We start from the raw sequence: 19824 nt of genomic DNA on the forward strand, positions 1-19824 counted from the left end.
ACATGAAACAAAAACCCCATATCAAGCCAGTCAGCTCTGGGATTTCAGTTCAATAAGAGAATACAAGAACAGAGGGACATAAAAATGTCCTGCAACAAAACAACTTTTCCCTATCCGATTTCTAAATACATCCGAACTCACCCTGCCAGCATGGTGTACAAGAGGATTCCTAAACTCCAGATATCACAGCCTTCGTCATAACCTTGGCGCTTTAAAACCTACAAAAAGGGGGGAGAGGTTTCTGGGTCACCCGGAATAGAGAGAAGCAAAGGAAGCAGAGATGTGCGTTCCCTTCTACCTGTACCTTCTTACCTCTGGAGCCACAAAGTTGGCTGTGTAGCATGGGGTCATCAAGAGGCCATTCTCTGCTCTCAGCTGCTTGGCAAACCCAAAGTCGCAGATACGAATAGATTCCGGATTGCCAGACTCATCCACGTACAGAATATTGCTGGGCTTCAGGTCCCTGTGAACCACCTACAAAGCGGATCACGAGGGTTTTACATGGCCACAAGCAGGCGGCATCAGTGCTGGGTGTTTAAACCCAGTTTTCTTGGTAGGGGGCATTAGTGTCACACCCGAGGGCTGCCTCCGCTCCACTCCACTCTTCCAGGGTCACACACCCAATGCGGGGACTGATCTTGCATCCCAGGATTTCTCCTGGGTTACAGCTCAATACAGCTGCTGCTGGACTAATCCCCTCGGGCAGAATTTAAATATCTGACAGGAGGCTGGGGTGAGGCAGAGGGCAGGTAGATTTAGAAACAACGAAAAGAAGCATTTTTTTGAGAAGCAGAGTGGCAGATGCATAGCACAGCCTCCTTATGCAGGTGGTGGAGGCAGGAGCTGCAGCAGAATCCAAAAGGCGCCTGGGACAGGTGCAGACGGATCCTTGGCCACAGCCCCAGGTTGGGGGGGGGGGGGGGGGGGGCTGTGGACAGGGAGACCGGCAGGCTAGCTGGGCTATGCGGTCTATTTTCCATCCTGGCCTCTGAAAACCTCTTAGGATGGTCGCCAAGCTCAGGTTCTCACCCCTTGAGCATGTAGGTAATCCACCGTCCTACAGATTGTGTAGAGCACAGCGCTGGCCTCTCTCTCGGAGAAACACTTCTGCCGCAGAATTTTATCCAGCAGCTCCCCGCCTCTCATCAGCTCTGTCACTAGGTAGACGTACTTTCCGTCGTCGTACACCTGTAAATAAAAGTCACATTATTATACACAGGCGAGTCCTCCCCTCCCCTCCCCCCCCGGCAGGCACGCCCACCAGCAGGAGCGCAACATCCCATGCAGCCGCACTTACATCTTTCAGCGTGATAATGTTCGGGTGCTGCCCATATCGCAGCAGGATCTCGATCTCCTCTGAAGGATCCCGTTTGCTTTTGTCGATTATCTAAGGAAGAAATAAAATAGTTATCCGTTAAATGTCCCAGCAAATGGATGCAATTTTCACAAAAACCCACCGAGTGGATAAGATACATTTTCCCCAGTTATTCTTGAATGGATATTCTGCTGCCATTGCGGCTGAATATCTAGCAATATCTACCAGCTGAAAATTTAAGCAGGTGGTTTTAGGATTACGAGTCTCCTTGCTAAATTTAGTGCTGAATATTACGCTAAATGGCTAAATTAAAAGAAATTTGCTCAGACTCAATCCCCTTTATTACCTGGTTACATCTGTGTAATCTGTAATTTTAACCATACACTTAGCCAGTCCGTTCAGGTTGCCACCTGGCTTCAGATTTTCAGGACAGGTTGATCCGGTCCTGGTTTTACCCCGTTGCATGCAGGCACTTGTAGTCTTGCTCTGCTAAGGAAATGCGACAGGGAAGTCAGAACCACAAATGCCCTGCATGCAATGGGATAAAACCAGGACCGGATCAGCCTGTCCTAAAAATCTGGAGCCAGTTTTGCAACCCTACGGTCAAGGGGACCACATTTTCACCTGGACAGTTAATTCAATTAAAATCAGATTTTAGCATGGTAAAATCTTGCTTATCAGTCCGCAGATGAATACAAGCGTTCGAGGAACGATGGTCAAATTCTGAGGAGAGGGTGGTGCTGATGTGAGGCGGTAAGGACATGGTCATCAGCTGTACCATGGCCATCAGGATCTTTCATGGTCCCTGAAAGACTTGACCTTAGTTTAATGTCTCATCCAAGGGATGCCAGTCACTGAAAGAGAGGGCTGAGACGCTGGATAGAGAGCAGCACACAATCATGCATTCACGACCGAAGGGCTTTCAGTGAGAAGCATGTGAGGAAGCCTCATAGCGCGTGCTGATGGCATCAGTGACAAGATGAAATAAGAGTCAGGTATTGGAGGCCGGGAGAACAGAAACAGACTGAAGAGCAGCATCAGAAAAGCTAGCAAGTAACCTTGACTGCGTAGTCCATATTGGTGGTCTTATGGATGCAGCGTTTGCACACGGAGTAGGACCCAACTCCAATGGCCTCTTTTACTATGTAGCCATCAGTGAAGTGCAAATTTTTACCATGCAGCTGCTGGGAAAGAACAGAGAAAAACCAAAATTGTTTTTATTTAAAATCCAAACAAAAACAAACAAACCCCAAACTACTCCTGCAGACAAAGCACAACAGGAAGAGATGACTGAAAAAGCCAAGTAAAAAAAAAAAAAAGTCACACCCCAATAATAAGTTTCTTCCATCAGTCTCCTTGGGCACATGCCAGAAAAACGGCTACCCACACAGCTAAACTGTACTGAAACGGCAGACGTGTTAGTCCAGCTATCAGCAAAGAGCAAACCATGATCTTCCTGTTTGACCTCCTCTTCTCCATGCCACCGATACACAACATACTTCTCCCCCATTTGTAACCCGCTCTTCACTTATGTGCCCTCCCCTCATTCCCTGGGTGATGTGTCCCCCCCCTTCCCCATGTGACCTGTTTGCCAACAAGGTACAACCATGAGGCCCCTCCCGACCCCAAGCCACAATGCTCGACTCTCCTCTTACTCCCTGTTACCTGTGCTACGGCGTGCACAGCCGCTTGACTGTGCTTTGGCTTCCCGTCCTCCTCCATCAATCCCGTGGCCACGAAACTGAATCCTCGGAAGAGCTGGTGCGCCCCGGCACTGGGAGGGATTCCAGGGGAGTCTGCAGGGAAACAGAGAGGGCGGGGGGGGGGGGGGGGGGGGGTAATCCTGCAGTCACCTCTCTTTTACTGACGCGCAGACACGGCGGCGTGCGATCCCTGCACGCTCTTGCAAATTAGTTAGGTTCTGCTATCTCAGAACACAGAGCTGCCGAACACAAAATGTATCTGGGTGACACGAGGCGTCGCCGAAGGCGATCCTGAAGTGCCAGCTCACCACTTAATCCTATCCAGGTAAGCTCTGCTGAAGTCTCTCGGACTTTTCCACCTGCTGGCTCGCTCAGCGTGGACCTCTCCTGTCTTTATCCCAGGCTTTCTCGAAATTCAGTTGCCTCCATCATCTCCCCCCCCATGAGGCAGTTTCATGCATCCATCCCCCCCCAACACGTTATTTCTCAGCCTCACATCATGAATTCTTATCCTAGAACTTACTTCCTGCTGAAAAGTGTTTGCCTCTTGTGCATTATTTGCACCTTCCAGCTATCTGAATGCCTCGCCTCTCCTTAAGGGGTTACATAGTCCGCTAACTGCGTCTCATCTCATTAGGCTTTTGGTGAAGACTCTGCACCATTCAGTAGCTCCTCTCTGGAGCACCTCTACCCTCGAGAACCGGGCACAGAACGAGGCAACCGCACCATGCTCCAAGTAAAACGATTTCCATGTGGTTTGGGCACCACTTCTGGTTGATGCTTTCCTTTGTAACCTTTTTTTTTTTTTTTTTACTTGTGTGTTTTAAGTTCCAGATTCTGTATTGAAATGGAGGAGCAATTTTCTAATGATTTTATCTGGGTTACATCCTTCCCCCCTCCCCCTCTGCTGGTAGACAATACATATGGGCATTTAGTTTTGAAATCCTCCTCTCTGATTTCCGGCATAGGCTTTGCAAGCTGGCCCTGCGTCTTGCAAGGGAAAATTCTGTGGCTGCGGACCTGCAAGCAATGCATCCAATTTAAATATTGCCCCCTCCCTCCATCTGCAGCCGATGCAGGTCCGTGCAGTTCCCTGGGTCTGACTGAGACACTTGAGATCAGAACAATCTTAGATTACTGCAATGCCATGTACGTTGGGCTCCCAAAATGTCACTTGCATTCGTTGCAAATATTATTATAAACATAAGAGGCTCTGCCCACATCTCCAACTCTCCCAGCACACAAACAGACCCAGTGCAGTTTCTGGAGAAAAAGCAGTGCTTCTGGCACTCGCCGGAGCCTCATACACTGACTCAGAGGGGTGCTGTGGTTTCCAACCTCCCCACCTCTTGCAACAGCCCTCTGACCTCACTTCCTTAAGGTGGAGGGGTCACCTCTGTGCAAAGAATTCAGTTATGAGTTTCCATGATTCACAGGGGGCGTTTAACCTTGTGGAATGAACAAAATTGGTGAAGTCTTATCAGGACAGGGCGAGGCAGGTTTTTACATCCCTTAAAAAGAGAGAGTCGGTTTGAACATCTCATGCCAGGATAGCAAACAGCTTGGGCGCAGTTTGCTCCCTGCTGCTTTATCATCATCATCAGTACGGACTTGACAGGACACGCTTTAACCGGCCGAGAGCGCCTGGAATGCAACGCGCACCTGGAGCAGGAGGCAGTCCACGCCCTCGCATAACCCAAGCCACACAAACCTTTCGGAGTGCGGGACGTGAACTCCGTGTCGAAGTAGAACGTGTCGTCCGGTTGGGCCACAGCTGGCTTGAATGGAGGTTTCAGCTCCCTGCGGTACAGCTTCTGTACAAGAACAAAGGCCGGGGGACACAGTTCAGTCCGCAGTTTTGTCTGGCGGCTTGCGCAGGAAAGCTGCGCAACTACTGGGCACTCTCGCACTTCACCCAAACCCAACAGCAAGAACCGTTTACATGCTGAAGCCTTCTGTACTATTCACCTAAAAACATCCCTTTCCTTCCTCGGCGAAGTCACAAAGGTGTGAGATAGGAAATTATGCGTAAGGGAAGAGGGGAATAGTAAATAGGCCTACTGGACTCTCTCGTGGTGAGGACTGCAAGCTCTAGCTGTACTCTGCTCCTCCAGGACTAGGTCAACGATGCTTTTTAAGAAACATCGATCAGCTTAGATCTGCTTCATACACATTGGGGGATCTCAAAAGACATCTGCTTTGCCCGATGTAGTCAGTTACTCCTGATCTGATGCGGGGACTAATGATCCAGGGCTAGTCTAAAATGTTTTACCCTCCCAATAGACATCTACGACTTGTCTGCTAATTTTTATTTATTTATTTATTTATTTTACAGAGCTGGATACTAAGGAGTCTAGTATCCAGCTCTGTAAAATAAATAAATAAATAAATAAATAAAGGACTTAGGATGACTATAGCAAAGCTTTTGAAAACTGAATTGGTTAAAATTTAGCCTCTTAAGTTTCACTAATTGGATAAACTTAGCTTCCCAAATACTGGATGGGCCCAGGGATAGGGCAGAAAGTTATTCCCGACTTGGTCGGCTGCCACCGCAGGTCCCAAATTTGTCCAACTGCTTCTCTGCTACTCTCCCGCAAGCCCAAGCAGCACTGGGGGAAAAAAACCCCCTCCCTGAGGCACAATCCACCCTATCCCTTCCCTCCTGGAACCCTTCAAATAAAAATCTTCTGCAAGGCGCAATCCTTCCTCCCCCCCACTCCATGATCCCTGTGCATCCCCATCCACACCCTTCAGAATCCCCCAAACTCACTCCGAGTGACCCCTAGCCAAGCCAGCAAGGCTCACACTTCCTTTCTGCCTGCTCAGCATCCAGCACTGCTCTGCAATCCTGCCTTCCCCTCCCAGACATGTAACGCCCTGGCAGTGGAGGTATCGTACCAATCTCCTCTATAATCTGAGCGGTGCTCACTTCCTGATTCGGACACTGCCTCCAAGGATCAGAGGGGCAGACCGGTCAGTGTGTCCAGCCTTCCTCTGCTCTGCTGGGGATTCTAGCCTCTGAGGTTTAATTAGCAGGGAAAGGCGCACTTACGTTCCAGTCGATGGTTGAAAAGAAAGCGTGGCGTTTGATCTCCTCTGCACAGTCCGTACTGGAACCTGAAAGAGATCAACAGCACAAAACATCAGCAAACGGGAGGATGCGCAGGGCCACGCGCCCGCAATCAGGCGACACGGAGGACCATTTTCAACAGCCCGCGGAGCCGTGAAGTCTGCGTGTATACTGTACTTGCAGAATTTACTGAGTATTTTCAATGCAAACTTACAGGTGTAACTTCACTTGGAAGAGACGCAGCAGGTAAGTGGCCGAGCAATCGCTCACGTTCGTGCACACTTCTTCAGAGGATGCACAACATGTGCATTTACATTGATATGCGTGCTTTTTATTTATTTTTTTAAATCGGGGAGCAGAGAACCATATCCAGGTCCTCCACCTGGCAGCAGTGCCACCAAGTCATCGGGCTAGCCTCCCCCCTCTCTCACTTAGAAGTTTCCACCAAAGCTTAAACTCTCCTTCAGCAGGAAGCAGTGCTTTAACTATACACGTGAGGAGGTCCACACGCAAAAGCCATTTAGATGGATAACCGAAAGGTTATCCGGGTAAATGGCACAATCACCATATTCAGCCGCTTATCTGGCTAGATTGTATGCGGATAACCACTTATCCAGCCAAAAATGGGGCGTTACTGGGGTATTCCGGGGAGGAGTTGCGTTCTCCAGCTAAGTTATCTGGATATCTGGGAGAGTATTTATTTATTTGCAACTTTTGTATACCGACATTCGTTTGGGGAACATCATATTGGTTTCCATACAACATAAAGTAGCCAACTGGGCTTTACAATGAACTGATAGGCGAACTGAGTAGCGCTTGTGTCTCGAAAAAAAAACCACCCAAGAATTAAAGGAGCCTATGGCCTGATTTTTTCCTCTCCCCCCCCCCCCCCCCCCGTCTATTATAACATTTGCCCTATCGGGCCGTGCATTCCCCACCCCAAGCCTCTAAACAGAATGGAACCGTTGCGACCCCCTCTCCCCCCCCACCAGACAAACCCCTTCTTCCCAGAGTAATCGGTGAGGCCAGCCTCTTCCCTCCCCCCACTTTAATCTAACTTATCACCCCCCCCCCCCGCTGCACTCCAGCCCCCCCCCCCCACCGTCCATGGTCAAAGAATGCCCGCCAGGAGCAGGGTCAGCATGGCTTCTGTCAAAGCTGCGCTGGAAGCACAGACTGCAGCAGGTTTACGCTTCCCTAATAATCAGTCCTCTCTGGTGCCAAGAGCACTCGCCACCCAACTTATGCGACCTTGGAAACAAGGTCGCAAGTCCCCGAGCTCTGAACTTCCAACAAGGACCACTTCCCCAGCATGAAGGACCCACTTCCCCAGCAGCAGCAGCCTCACGTCACGCTTTTACTTTGTTCAATCCTTACATTTCCGAGGTAAAGATTACATTTGCTAACCCTTTACCTAATCGGTTTGCAGGATTCCTCTTGAAGAGTGCGCGTAGCAAGCTCTGGGCTTCTGAGCTTAGGAACTGAGGCATACCTAGTTTTGCTCTGCAGCAGAGGAAGAGAGTACAAGGGAAAATGAGGGAATGAAAAAAAATGTTACAACGGTAAGAGAAAAAAAGGCAAACGTGATGAGAGACAAAGGTCATAGGAAGGAAAGGAAAACTTAAAAACTCTACAAGAGAAATACAGAGAGAGAGAGAGGGGGGGAATGCTCTTAGAGCTGGGAGTCATGCTATGAAGCTGGAGGAGACAGGGTAGATTCAAGAGTGATCTAAGGATCGAGGCACATCCTCCCGGCACAAGGGTGTGTGTGTGTGTGTGTGTGTGTGTTCAAAATGGCATGCAACAGGCACAGAGGATGGGTACTGCTGGAAAAACTGGTGAAGCTGGAGATCAAGTAGGGGTTGTGCTATTGTAATATCCAAGCATTATGGGCAGACTAGACGGGTCTGACGATTTTTAGCTGCCATCGGTTCACACGCGCGTCTGTGTGTTGCCGTTCTCGGCTCAGTTTCCAGTGGACAGGTCTTCACAGACTGAAAAATCTCGGAAGACCAAAGGAAGCTGAGCAGAGAGACTGAATTCCCCCCTCCTCACCCTTTCACAAGGTGCTCCTTGCAGACTATAAAAGCAGCGTCTATAACTGAGAAAACAGTAAGGTGCGGGCCAGACTTCTGCTGCCCACTTGCTCGGTGGAGAGACAACACAGTAACGATGGCAGATAAGGACCGATTGGCCCATCCAGTCTGTCCAATTATCCCTGCTTACACTGAAAGGATGAGTCCCAGCTGCCAGCCACAGAAGCTGGACTGCTTGTAGGATATTACTCATCATTCATCTCCCTTTTCGTCATCTCCGTGTTTGGCTCTCTACCATCCCGAGTAGATGAGATGAGGATACAAGGTCCCGTACCTTAATCCAACATTCAGCAGTATCTTCCCCCCTCTCCCGTCTTTCCACAAAGTTTGTGATAATCTAAAACAGCCACTAAAACTAGTAAGGTTGCTTGCCTGAATTTCTGGCTGCCTAGGTCAAATGATGGTACCCAGTCACCACCAACCTACTGGCATTGGCCCAGTTGGTTTCTCTGAAGAGTTTCAGCCTGTTGTTGCAAATCCGGTCACCCCGTGACCTGTGGCAAGTCACGCTTCTTTAATCCGCCCCTTGTTTTCCTTAATGACCTAGTGACACTGCAGGCCAGGGGGCACCCAGGTTGATTGGATAAATAAAGAACCACACCTAGAATCTTTCACCGATACCAAGTTCACTTTATGTTACATATACAGTAAGAAAGTCGACTGTCTCACTTGAGGATAAGGGTCATCGTCTCCTTGCGGTCCTTCCCTTGGAACGGCAGGGACCCAGTGAGCATCTCAAACTGGAAACATGAACAAGAAATTGATGGCTTGTTAGTGTGACAACTTGCAGGATAAGAGGGGAAAAATCTGGCAATAGATCTGATCAGGTCAGGAAATACAGCCATGTTTGCTCAGGAGCATTCAATATCCTACCGTGCTCCCCGAGGGCTTCTCCCATCCATTTTCATCCCTCAAACTCTTCTCGCAATTTGTGCTATGGTCACCAGGTGGCAGCACCCTGGGTCAGAGTTAAATCAAGGGCTCACACCACATCAAAAGCCTTACAGCCCCTCTCTCTTTTTTTTTTTTTTTTCACGGCAGCTTCATCAGTGAGAGCTGCCAGGTTCCATCTAATTAGACATGTGAATTTTAAAAATGCAGTGCGCGGCACTACTACGACATGCAAAACAGAACAGAACAAAGTGCTGGATGTGAAGCTTGGCTCCCTGATAACCCTGAGGGAATTCACTGCATTTCATAGCAGACGTTTTTTGGCACAGATAATAAATGGGAGAATAATACGAGTCTCTGTGTGTGAGGGAGAGACATACGAGATTGTCATTAGCGCTGCAACAGAGCGAAGCTCCGGTAACATTTACCAACAAAGCAGCAGAGTTTGAGCGGATGAGAAGGCCTGTCAGTTATATATGAATGGTCCTCGGTGAGGTTCTCTTTTCAAGGTAAGTACGGTCCCACGTGCATTAATCAGGGTAATGTGCCCTTGGAATGCAAACGCTCTCTCACAACAACAAACAGTACCATCCGTTGGGCTACCCCTTCAGTGGCACTGCTGATACATCCGAGACAGACATCCCCCTCTGGGTCACACCTGTGAATAAAAGGCGTGGGGGGGAAAAATGGTCTGTTTTAGACTAATCTGTGGCTAATCCCCAAGTCCTTAGCTGCTCAGACCCCGGATATTATAACTGAGTGGCCCAATCTAGAGAGCACTATGTGGGAGGAAGAGAGAGTTCCCTCTGGAGACTCTGTGTGTGTGTGTGTGTGTGTGTGTGGGGGGGGGGGGGGGATATTTGTGAAAGGGAAGACACCGCAGACTCTAGCCCTCCGTGACACATGGTCATAATTTAGGTATGTTGACCTGCTTCCGTTACCGTACCATCAAAACACCATAAGACCACCAGTCAGCACTGTGCGTGTGACCCTGTCGGTTGACTACTTCCGGTGCCATGTACTCGACAGTCCCACAGAACGAATAGGCTTTTTTCTCATGATCTATGGCCTCTTTGCTCAACCCAAAATCTGAAAAGCAAAGCAAAGCAAAAAAAAAAAAAAAGACTCAAATACAGTTCTTCTCTCAGGATGAAGCAAACTTCTGCTGCCATGGGCCATGCCAATCGCATCCATTCAGTAGATTTTTTTTTTTTTTTATGATACAATGGGAATTCCTGATCGCTATTTTAAGAAAATATACGTGGGGCAATTTTCAAAGCTTAAGAGAGCTGTTTAATCAGCTGAAGTTCACAAAGAGAGGCTCCGATCACAGAAGAAATCTTAGGTTTTAATGACAACTGCCTTTTCTCTCTTATGTCAGCCGAGGGCACTGCTTCATGCAGAGGCAACAGGGGGAGACTGAACACGTCGGAGGTCATGAGAGGGGTTTCCCAGGGAAAACGAGTTCCATTGCTGCGGCACTGGCTGGGTCTCTGGAGGTCTGCAGAGAACGTTACAACGGGCCTGCCAGCCTTGAAACCCCCACAAAGCAGGGGCATAATCAGAACTGAACGTTTTTTGGGGACCCAAGGTTAATATGGGGGATACTGTACTAGTCTCCATCATCCCATGTGGGTCTTCGGCAGTGGCTACAAAACCCTTTAATTTCAGGCAACATTGTATCGACTGTCTTTTCACGCTCTCCTTGCCACGGCTGTCTCTCACTATCCCAATGTTATGGCAGCAACTTTATGCAAATATATAAATTTCTCAGCCTGAGAGATTAACAAACAGGCTTCCAACCAGCCAGGCATTTCTCATATTTTAAAGGTGCAACGAGAAGGGGGAGGGGGGAGATAATTACTTGCCAAAAGTGCAAACAAAAGACTATGATGGCCATGGGGCGATGTTTCCCTCTTCAAGTTAGCCTTTTTAAAGAAGCAGAGGGTTTATGGATTGGCGGAGATTCCACTGCCTCCTGGCCCTCTTAACTTCTGCTGCAACTTTAAGGGCTGACTCAGATGTGACATGATCCTGCTGCTAGGGGAGGGGACCTGAGCCAAATGTGAGGGGTCACAGGTCCCATCATAGCTGCACCGCTGCTGGAAAGGGAAGAGGATAGTTCTGCAAACAGGTTAGTACAAAATCTGGGCTCAGGTCTTGGAAGCCACTTTGAAGAATTGTAGCAGGACTTTGACATTAGAATTTCCCTTCACCGCCTAAAGGACTGGGGCTGAGCAAAATTTGAAAGAAATAACTAAGATGTTGTGGACAGCAATAAATAGGCTGCAGACAGTTGCACTAATTCATATGGATTTACAGAAAAAAAACAAGTTAAAAGTTTAGAAACTGGTTCTTTCACGTACTTTGGAGGAGGTTTTGGAAAATAAAGCTCTCAATCAGCAGTCCCTGGCCGAAACTATAATTAAAAGATAACGTTTCTCTCTCTGAAGGAATTAGAGAATCTTGAGGATACTACGACACTAAAAAAAAAAAATCTTAGCATTCATTCCCCAGGAGCTTCAATCAGGAGGTTTCAGTCCAGGTCAGTCCTGTTTCTAGATATGTTGTAAACTTATTTGATTGTGTTTATTAATGGATGTGAATATGCTTGTTGCACATGGGTTTGGGTTGTTGTTTTGTTCACATTAGGTGGTATACAAGTGTAAATTAACATTAACACGGAGGTGCACCCCACTGGTGGGGGGGGCAATTGTACATTAACAGCTGGTTACAAAACTGCGCAGTATTTGCACAAACCTATTTCAGGAATGCTTTTATCTACGTGCACAAAAATAGGTGCTCGGGGGGGGGGGGGGGCAGAGTCAGGTCACTGGGATTTACACACATTTTTCATTTTAAAAATTATGCTTGTAAATTAACCCACACAAGTTACTTCTTCCAAAGAGCAAGTATAACTGTGCGGGCAAGTTTATACGCGTTCTTAGGGATAATTTTCAAAGCAAGCGTACGTAAATACGTTTATTTTGAAAACAGGTGTAGTTTGTTTCATAAGAAAATAAGAAATTGCCATACTGGGTCAGATCAAGAGTCCATCAAGCCCAGCATCCTGTTTCCAACAGTGGCCAAAACCAGGCCATAAGAGCCTGGCAATTACCCAAACACCAGGAAGATCCCATGCTACTGATGCAATCAACAGCAGAGGCCATTCCCCAAGTGTCTGTAGGTGCTGCATAAGCTGTCCGCGATGGACAAAATTACCCCCTGAATGGCCAAGAATTGCAAAGAAGCGATGGGAAACCATTGGATTTCCCACAGCCTACAAAGAAAAAAAAAAATTGTGGACTCTTCCTCGGCAGCCAATGGGAAGCATTATTTGCTTAATCTGTAGTTGTAACTTGCCATTTTCCCCCTAATGTGAGAATTGCCCATGGATTTATAATAGATTACAATCTTTTAAAAGTATGCTGAAAAAAAAAACAAAGCAGCAATTACCTGTGAGTTTAATATGTCCCTCTTCATCCAGGAGGATGCTAGAAATAGAGGAGAGACACAATGAAGAAGGAAGGAGCACCAGTTGGACCCATCATTAATGTCTCACACTTGGCGATCTGATGCCGGGGGAAAGAGAGAGGAAGCAAGAATATGCAAACGTCTTTTCCTGCAGGGTTCCTCAGCTCTGTAGGTTAAGTGAAGAGAAGGTGAAAGACTATTGGGCCAAATCTCCCCTCTCCTGGATATTTAAAAAAAAAAAAAAAAAAGGATTCATCTCCTTTAAGCCTTGCTTGTGACCACGATGTTTCACCTTTCCACCCCCACGGTTTACAGCTAACAGTCTGGGGGAGTCCTAGTGGGGGCAGGAGTGATCACCACTCATTCCTGCCCTGCTGGTGCCATTTTTCAAACCTCTTTCACTCCTTTGCCCCACTCACTACTGGGGGAGGGAGATTTTCATGGACTTTGAGGCTCTTTAAATATGGACAGCCCCAGAATAGGGAGGGTGCCACCATTGTGCCTTGCCAAGGTTGGGAACGTACCAAGCTCCCCAGTCACGACAACTCAAGTAAAAGCTTAGTGGAATTTATTAAGCTTCACTAAATTCCACAAAGGCTTTACACCCAGGAGAACACAGCGTTCCTAGCACTATTTCACCATGGCTCAGTAAAGAAGTCCCTAAATTTGCTATTATCCAGCCTGTCTAATTTTCATCTGCTGGATTTAGCTAAACGCCTAGCCAGTTTGGGTTCAGCCGAAAATTTGCTTAAAAGATAAGCAGTTAAAATTAGCCCGTTTTCACTGCCGCTCAGCAGTCCCATGCATCCTGATTCACACACTTTTCTGGTTTGAGGTCTCGATAAATAATTCCCAGGCTGTGCAAGTGATCGAGGCCCAGGGCCAGCTCTGCGAGGTAGAACTTAACATCTTCTTCAGTAAACATCACCTATAGAGAAAGAAAAAGGCCTACAGTCACAGAGAGAACTGCTGCTCACGCATCAGAATATTCCTGCAAATGAACAGAGAAAAAACAACACAAAATGTAAACGAACACTGAGGAGCTATCGGAGAAGCTACACACAGCCTTTAGTTTCTCTTACTATAATGTTTATGAAGACAATGGCAATTTTATTTTCTTTTACCTTGTTGTATGTTTGCTCCCCTTTCTTTGCTATGTACCTGCTCGCTCACCTCCTTTCCTTCTCTCTCAACATGGCATATTAATCTTCTTGGGTTGACACTGAATTGGATCTCTGTGCCCTGTCCTTTCGTTCATTGAGTGTGTGTGAGAGAGAGAGTGAGAGGGTGTGACACTCCCAAGTCATGCGATAGCATCCTCAGTGGCCATATGCAGTTTCTGCAATCCAGCGCTGAACTTAAGTCAGTAGGTAGTCATTCACAACGTGCAACATGGTTTGTATTTTGCCACAGTTGGTCTGGGCTGTCATGAAGACCCCTACTATGGAGGTTGGCCAGAATGACAGATCTCTGCTAAGAACTAAGGGACATGATAGAGAGGTCAGTCAAATTTCTGAGGTGACATACAACCAATTTGTTGTGTGACAACTGGTTCCAGACTGTGATCACTCTGTTGAGCAGGGTACAAGATATGAAGCATCATCCTCCTTAGTGTTGACACTCTTGCATCCTACAATAGCCCAGCTAGCTTGTTGTGAGGTTGCTGCCTTTTATAAAGTTCATTTCTCAGTGCCTGGTCTACTGTCATGCCCTGATAGACAAGCTGTACTTCATGTCTCAACATCTGGTCACTCAGGCAGATGCTCAAATCCTGGGCTGCATCAACTTTGTGCAGATGGAAGACACTAGCAATCATCATACTGACATCTGACTGGAGACGCTACGTCTTGCAGTAGTCAGACACTGTTTATAAGGAGGATGACATTTTTAAAAGGGATTTTGTCCAGGTAACCAAGCAGTTATACTTGGGTAACTTCCCTGGGCAGAGAAATTTCCCTCCCCTTAGTGGATAAATCTAGCCACCAAATTTCACAGGGCAGCTAGATTTAGCCACAAAGAAAAGAGAGAGCCAGAAGGGTTTGGGAGACCAGGTACACACACAGGGATTTCATTCTGAGATCTACACATACTTTACCATGCGTAGTTTGCACCTACTGTAAACTTCGCAGGGACTTTCCTTTTCAAAATTAGCTTGCAGATCTATGGTTCAAAGTTCCCATGGAGTTTAAGACTTGCACCCAGTATGCTCTAGTTTTGAGAAAGTCCAGGCTTCTGATCGTAGCAGGTGTCATCAGCACAGATTAATTTCCTTGCCAGGGGGGTTCAGGCTGAAGGGACTCTCTGATAAGACACTGTGGGCCTGCAAGCGAACTTCTAAAGAGAAACTCCCTGTGAAGTTTCATTTTGAAGAATGTGAGGCTGGTCAATGTCACCTGTTTTGCAGCAGGTGCCAAGTCTGTGCTGTAAACCAAGCATGGGGAATTCAAAATGAAATCCAACCCCCCCCCCCCACTACAATGTTTTACCATCTCCACCCTCCCTTCCTCTCCAGGCCCTTTTGAGAGGGAGGGCTGTTTTCACCCTGATTTTACCTGGTAACTGCTCAGTTACATAAGGTATAATCTTTTGAAACTTGCCTTCTAGGTTTGGGTACGGTCATGGTGTAGACGGAGAGAGGTCACACAGGGTTAGGAGTAAGCCCAGATCCCCGAGGAGCAGTCCGACAGTCACCCATACCATCTGGGCTCTTGCTATGTGAAATGCTGGTTTCACGCTTGTTGTGAGACGGAGGAAAGCAGCACTTGTTTTAAGGTTTCCTGCTGTCAGCGCGAGTACTTGGTCACATGCACGTTGACCTTGCCGGAACCCTGCTTGATCAATACTCTGAGCACTTTTGGGAATACGCACTGTCTGATCAGGCGCTCCAGTATTTTTAAAGAGACAGACCACAAAGATATCGGGTGGAAGCTCTCGATGTCTGGTTTGCGCATTTCATGCAGCTGCATACTCTGTTACCCCAATTACTTATTTCCAAAGCCACAGACACTTGGAGCTCCATAACTCATGGCCTCTACAACCATAAATCTCTTTAAAGCTAATCCTGCCCAACCCAAGACCTTCATTGGCCATGGAGGAAAAAGTGATCGGCCACAAGAAAAAAAAATATATATTTTTTTGTGTCAAACTGATTCTTTCCTCTAAGAAGCTTGCCATTGGTACAATGAGATGAACCCACCTCTTTTGAAAGCCGAGTAAAGAGATCTCCTCCACGCAGGAAGTCCAAAATAAGATAAAGTTTGCCTTCAGTCTGGAATGCTAAATTAAATTAAGAGAAATGATTATTATTGCCTACCAAGTGTCTCCACCAAGGCTTCCCAACAGACGCAAGCAAAGCCTGAAATGTCAGACTATCCGACAGTAGGCTCTTTTCTGACTTGGCAGCCTCCTCCTCAGCTCAATCAGAACCAGGGCTGGGAACTGGCACCACACGATGAGCTCCCCCCATATCATAGCCTCTCCCAGCTTACTTTACTCCAGTCATTGCTGCGACAGGCTGTTGCTTTTATTATTATTGCCTTAGGAAAAAAAAAAAATATCGCCCGCAGAGATCGGCACCTGTTCTCTCTCTGGGAAATTTCTCTTTTGGAAACAATGCGCATAGTTTTGAATAATCAAACGCTACTATGCATCCAGTTCCAATCTCTGCCCTCAGGGGCAACCTTTTCAGTTGAATGCACGCTTTTAGCCAGGGGCAGTTTGGGAAATAGTTTAAAAAAAAAAAAACAAAAAAAACCCACAAAACTGATTTCTGCAGATACATTTTTTTTTTTACCCCCGAAAAGGGCGTTGAATATTGTCCTCCGTATGTTTACATGTCAAACAAATGTATGTTAAATGTTTGAAAGAGAAGACCTATAGTACTAGACAGACGCATCATCCTTTCCTCACACTAAGTTCCAGAACTGTACACCACATCTAGACTTCGGATGAATAATTTCTACTGAAGCATCTCTCTCTCTGGGCTGGCACTTCTCCACACACTTCTGTTTGCTTCACACTTTTTCCCTCATCTGTACTCACCATAATGCAGTTTCACAATGAAGGGGTGGTTCACATCGGCTAGGATATCTCTCTCCATTTTTGTTCTAACACGATCACGCACTAGAGACAGAAAAATGACCTCCCTCAGATGCAGTACAAGCGCCATTCTCTCTTATTTGTTGGTTTCATACGTTGTTAGCTGCTGAGAACATTGCTGGATTGGCAACATCTACATGTTTGGTTTTTAATAAATGGATTATCCCAAGCAATGTGTTACTTGGACAGGCTAAGCTTTGCTAGTTCCACAACAATCCAGATGGCAAAAGTAACTGAAAGACCTGGTCATTACACGGGGCCCCCATACCACATACAAGCTCCTGACATACTCCTCGCCTAATGGGGCTCAAATAAATAACCTGAGAAGTTATGTGGACTCATCTTTCCATGCATACAAGAAATCTGCCAGCAATCAACAAAAAATGTTCTCTTAAAATTCAGTAAATCACATTTCCTGGGATTTTATGGAAATTAATTTTATTTCCAAATAGCATCTTATTTTGGGAAGATCATCAAACAACTTGTCTTGGGATTTTATTACTACCTTTTCACCAATTATTCCATAACTTTTAGGTTCTGCACAGGATATTTTCTTTTCAACAAGATGGTTTTCTGAAGACCTGAAGCCTGAAAATCTGTTTCAACATCAACAAACCTTTCAGTAGCCTTACCTTTCAGTGTAGCTTTCTTCAAAACTTTCATGGCATACAGGTGTCCATTGTCCGGAGGTGTTATTTTTCTAACCAAAAATACCTGAGTGAAGAGGAGGTAGACTTCACTGATCACCTGCATTACGATTAGGGAAAGTGGACTGGAAGACATCTAGATGTACATGCAGGGACAGAAACCCCCCTCCAAAAAGTGAAACAGAGCAGGCAAAATGATTTATAGCGTACTGCTTGAGACAAAGAAATCTGAGCTGCGCATGTCTGTAAACCGTACAACATAAATTCTTGGGACAGATGAAACACCGTTAAAAAGCAAGATCTGTTTCCCTGCACAATTCGTCTTCAGACCTAAGAGAATTTCTTAAGCCTTACGCCAGCTCTTTGCAAGGACAATACTACTTTCCTGATTGGGGGACCAGGACAAGGGATGTGAGCCTATGATTTAGTATATTATAATATTTTATCTCTCTTTTTTTGCTATTTTGTACATAATCATGTTGCAAGCAATAGTTTTACTTTTACTCTTTTTTACAATCTTGGAGTAATAATTGACAAAGAACCTTCTTTCAAAAACCATAGACGGATATCATAAACTACTAACACTCCGGCATTTAAAACCTTTCCTTTCCACCAACGACTTCAGATCAGTTCTTCAATTACTTATTTTCTCTAACCTAGATTACTATAACTCATTCCTTTTCAACTTACCTCTAAACACTATCCGCCCACTCCAAATCCCACAAAACGCAGCTGCAAGAATCCTCACCGGATCTAAAAAACATGACCACATCACTCCAACACTTATATCACTACACTGGCTACCAAAAAGATTCAGGATTGAATACAAAGTACCATCCATCCTACATAAAATTATATGAAAAACAAGAAAATTGGCTCCATAAAACTACATACCCCTAACAGAAACCTCAGATCAGCAAATAAAGGACTTCTAAAGACACCAACTACTCGCTCCAATCAACTCGCCTCAACCCAAAAGAGAGCAATCTCCCTAGGTAGCCCAAAACTCTGGAACTCCCTCCCAATCGAACTCAGAACTCAAGAAAACCTAAAAACCTTCAAAAAAGATCTAAAAACATGGATGTCCACTAAAGCATACCAACTCACCCAATGAACAACACAACGCTAACCCCCTCCGGTCTAACCTGAAAAAAAAAATGAAACTCAACACAACGATGTATTATAACAAAGAACTGAAACCTGAACAGCAACCAACTTGTGTATGATATCCATATGTTAACAATCTTTTGAACCTTTTTTTAAGCCCTTGTTATCCCCCTTAACCTTGTAACCTTTGTATTTTTATAAACCATTATGATGGCGAAACTGAATGACAGTATATAGCACTCGATAAATAAATAAATAAATTTTCTTATGTGCACATGTTATAGCCTCTGTCACTTATTATATATTTGCATTATAATACTGTTTTTATGAAGTAACTTTTCTGCTGATCTCCTGTGTCGGGGGTCTTCTTCTCCACATGATTTACAATCATTACAGGCCATTACACCACCACACATCTCGTCAGGAGTCGTTTCAGTTTAGCTAAATGGGAGAGGACATTATTCTCTCTTTTCAAATGTAACCTAGTAATGGAAGTAATTTAAAGAACTTCTGACCCAAATTCCTCACATTGGGGAGATGTTAGGCACACTCACTTTGCCAAAGGAGCCTTGTCCAAGGACCTTGAGAAGCTCAAACTGAGATGGGTCCGCCTTCTCCGAGCCCTCCTTTGTATGGAGGGTGATGTTAATCTCCTTGATGACACCTTCATCCTGAAAGGCAGTAAGAGGATTAGTGTGAGCAGTTGACAGTATTTCTAAACTTGAAGGATCGGAGCTTCACAATACAAGATGGCACAGGATGAAGTAACTGAAGGTAGTTTCTCAGACCCTGGCTTAAGAGTATATTCAAACCCCATCCAAAGTTATTGTGCTATACGGGAAGGGCAAGTGGAAGATGTGAAGGTATGCTAAGAGAGGGGGAGAAAACAACGGTGACTAAGAGGAGCAGGAGGATCCATAGAAAAAAAAAGTTTTGAACTCGAGTATTCCTCTGCATTAGGGGAGGAGACTGGATAAATCATGGGTGTTAATAGATCTTATAAACCTCCATAAGCCTGGAATATTGCTTTGCTGGGTCAGACCAATAGTCCATAGAGACACAGAAAACATAATATACGGTCTCTCTGATTTTCCCATCCACACCAACTACACAGCTCGAACAACATCGAGCCTGGCATCCTGTATCCGACTGTGGCCAACCCAGGTCATTAGGAAGTACCTGGAAGATTACACCTCCCCGTTGCCCCTTCCTAAATGTAAAAAGTGGCGAGCCTCATGCCTGTCCAGCTAGTACATTAATTTGCTTGATCTAACCTAGTTCAAGTCCCCAAGAGCTTGAAACTTAGCTTGCTCATAAGTAATCTGTACAAACTTCAACTCTGGCTTTTTGCAGGGCACCCCTCATATCTGGGTAGGTGTGGTGAATGCAGTGATGCTGGTGTGCAGCTGGTAAATAGAAAGCC

General features: G+C 46.0%; 1 protein-coding gene across 6 annotated transcripts in view; it reads right to left on the reverse strand.

The window, feature by feature from the left end:
- RPS6KA1 (ribosomal protein S6 kinase A1) overlaps positions 1–19824 on the reverse strand; it is a 115080-nt gene that overhangs the window by 11557 nt on the left and 83699 nt on the right. For 5 of the 6 annotated variants that reach the window (XM_029571927.1, XM_029571929.1, XM_029571932.1 and 2 more), the window contains 17 exons: positions 18956–19072; positions 17280–17361; positions 16591–16671; positions 15746–15825; positions 13371–13477; positions 12532–12569; positions 10022–10164; positions 8854–8924; positions 7503–7591; positions 6071–6135; positions 4730–4832; positions 2981–3111; positions 2374–2499; positions 1298–1387; positions 1030–1188; positions 313–474; positions 142–218 (listed from right to left, as the gene is read on the reverse strand). In XM_029571927.1, coding sequence (XP_029427787.1) covers positions 142–218; positions 313–474; positions 1030–1188; positions 1298–1387; positions 2374–2499; positions 2981–3111; positions 4730–4832; positions 6071–6135; positions 7503–7591; positions 8854–8924; positions 10022–10164; positions 12532–12569; positions 13371–13477; positions 15746–15825; positions 16591–16671; positions 17280–17361; positions 18956–19072 — 1721 coding nt within the window. The remainder of the gene's footprint in view (positions 1–141; positions 219–312; positions 475–1029; positions 1189–1297; positions 1388–2373; positions 2500–2980; positions 3112–4729; positions 4833–6070; positions 6136–7502; positions 7592–8853; positions 8925–10021; positions 10165–12531; positions 12570–13370; positions 13478–15745; positions 15826–16590; positions 16672–17279; positions 17362–18955; positions 19073–19824) is intronic. The other variant, XM_029571928.1, reaches the window with a different exon arrangement.

Source organism: Rhinatrema bivittatum, chromosome 11 (assembly GCF_901001135.1).
Source record: "Rhinatrema bivittatum chromosome 11, aRhiBiv1.1, whole genome shotgun sequence".
Classification (NCBI taxonomy): domain Eukaryota; kingdom Metazoa; phylum Chordata; class Amphibia; order Gymnophiona; family Rhinatrematidae; genus Rhinatrema; species Rhinatrema bivittatum.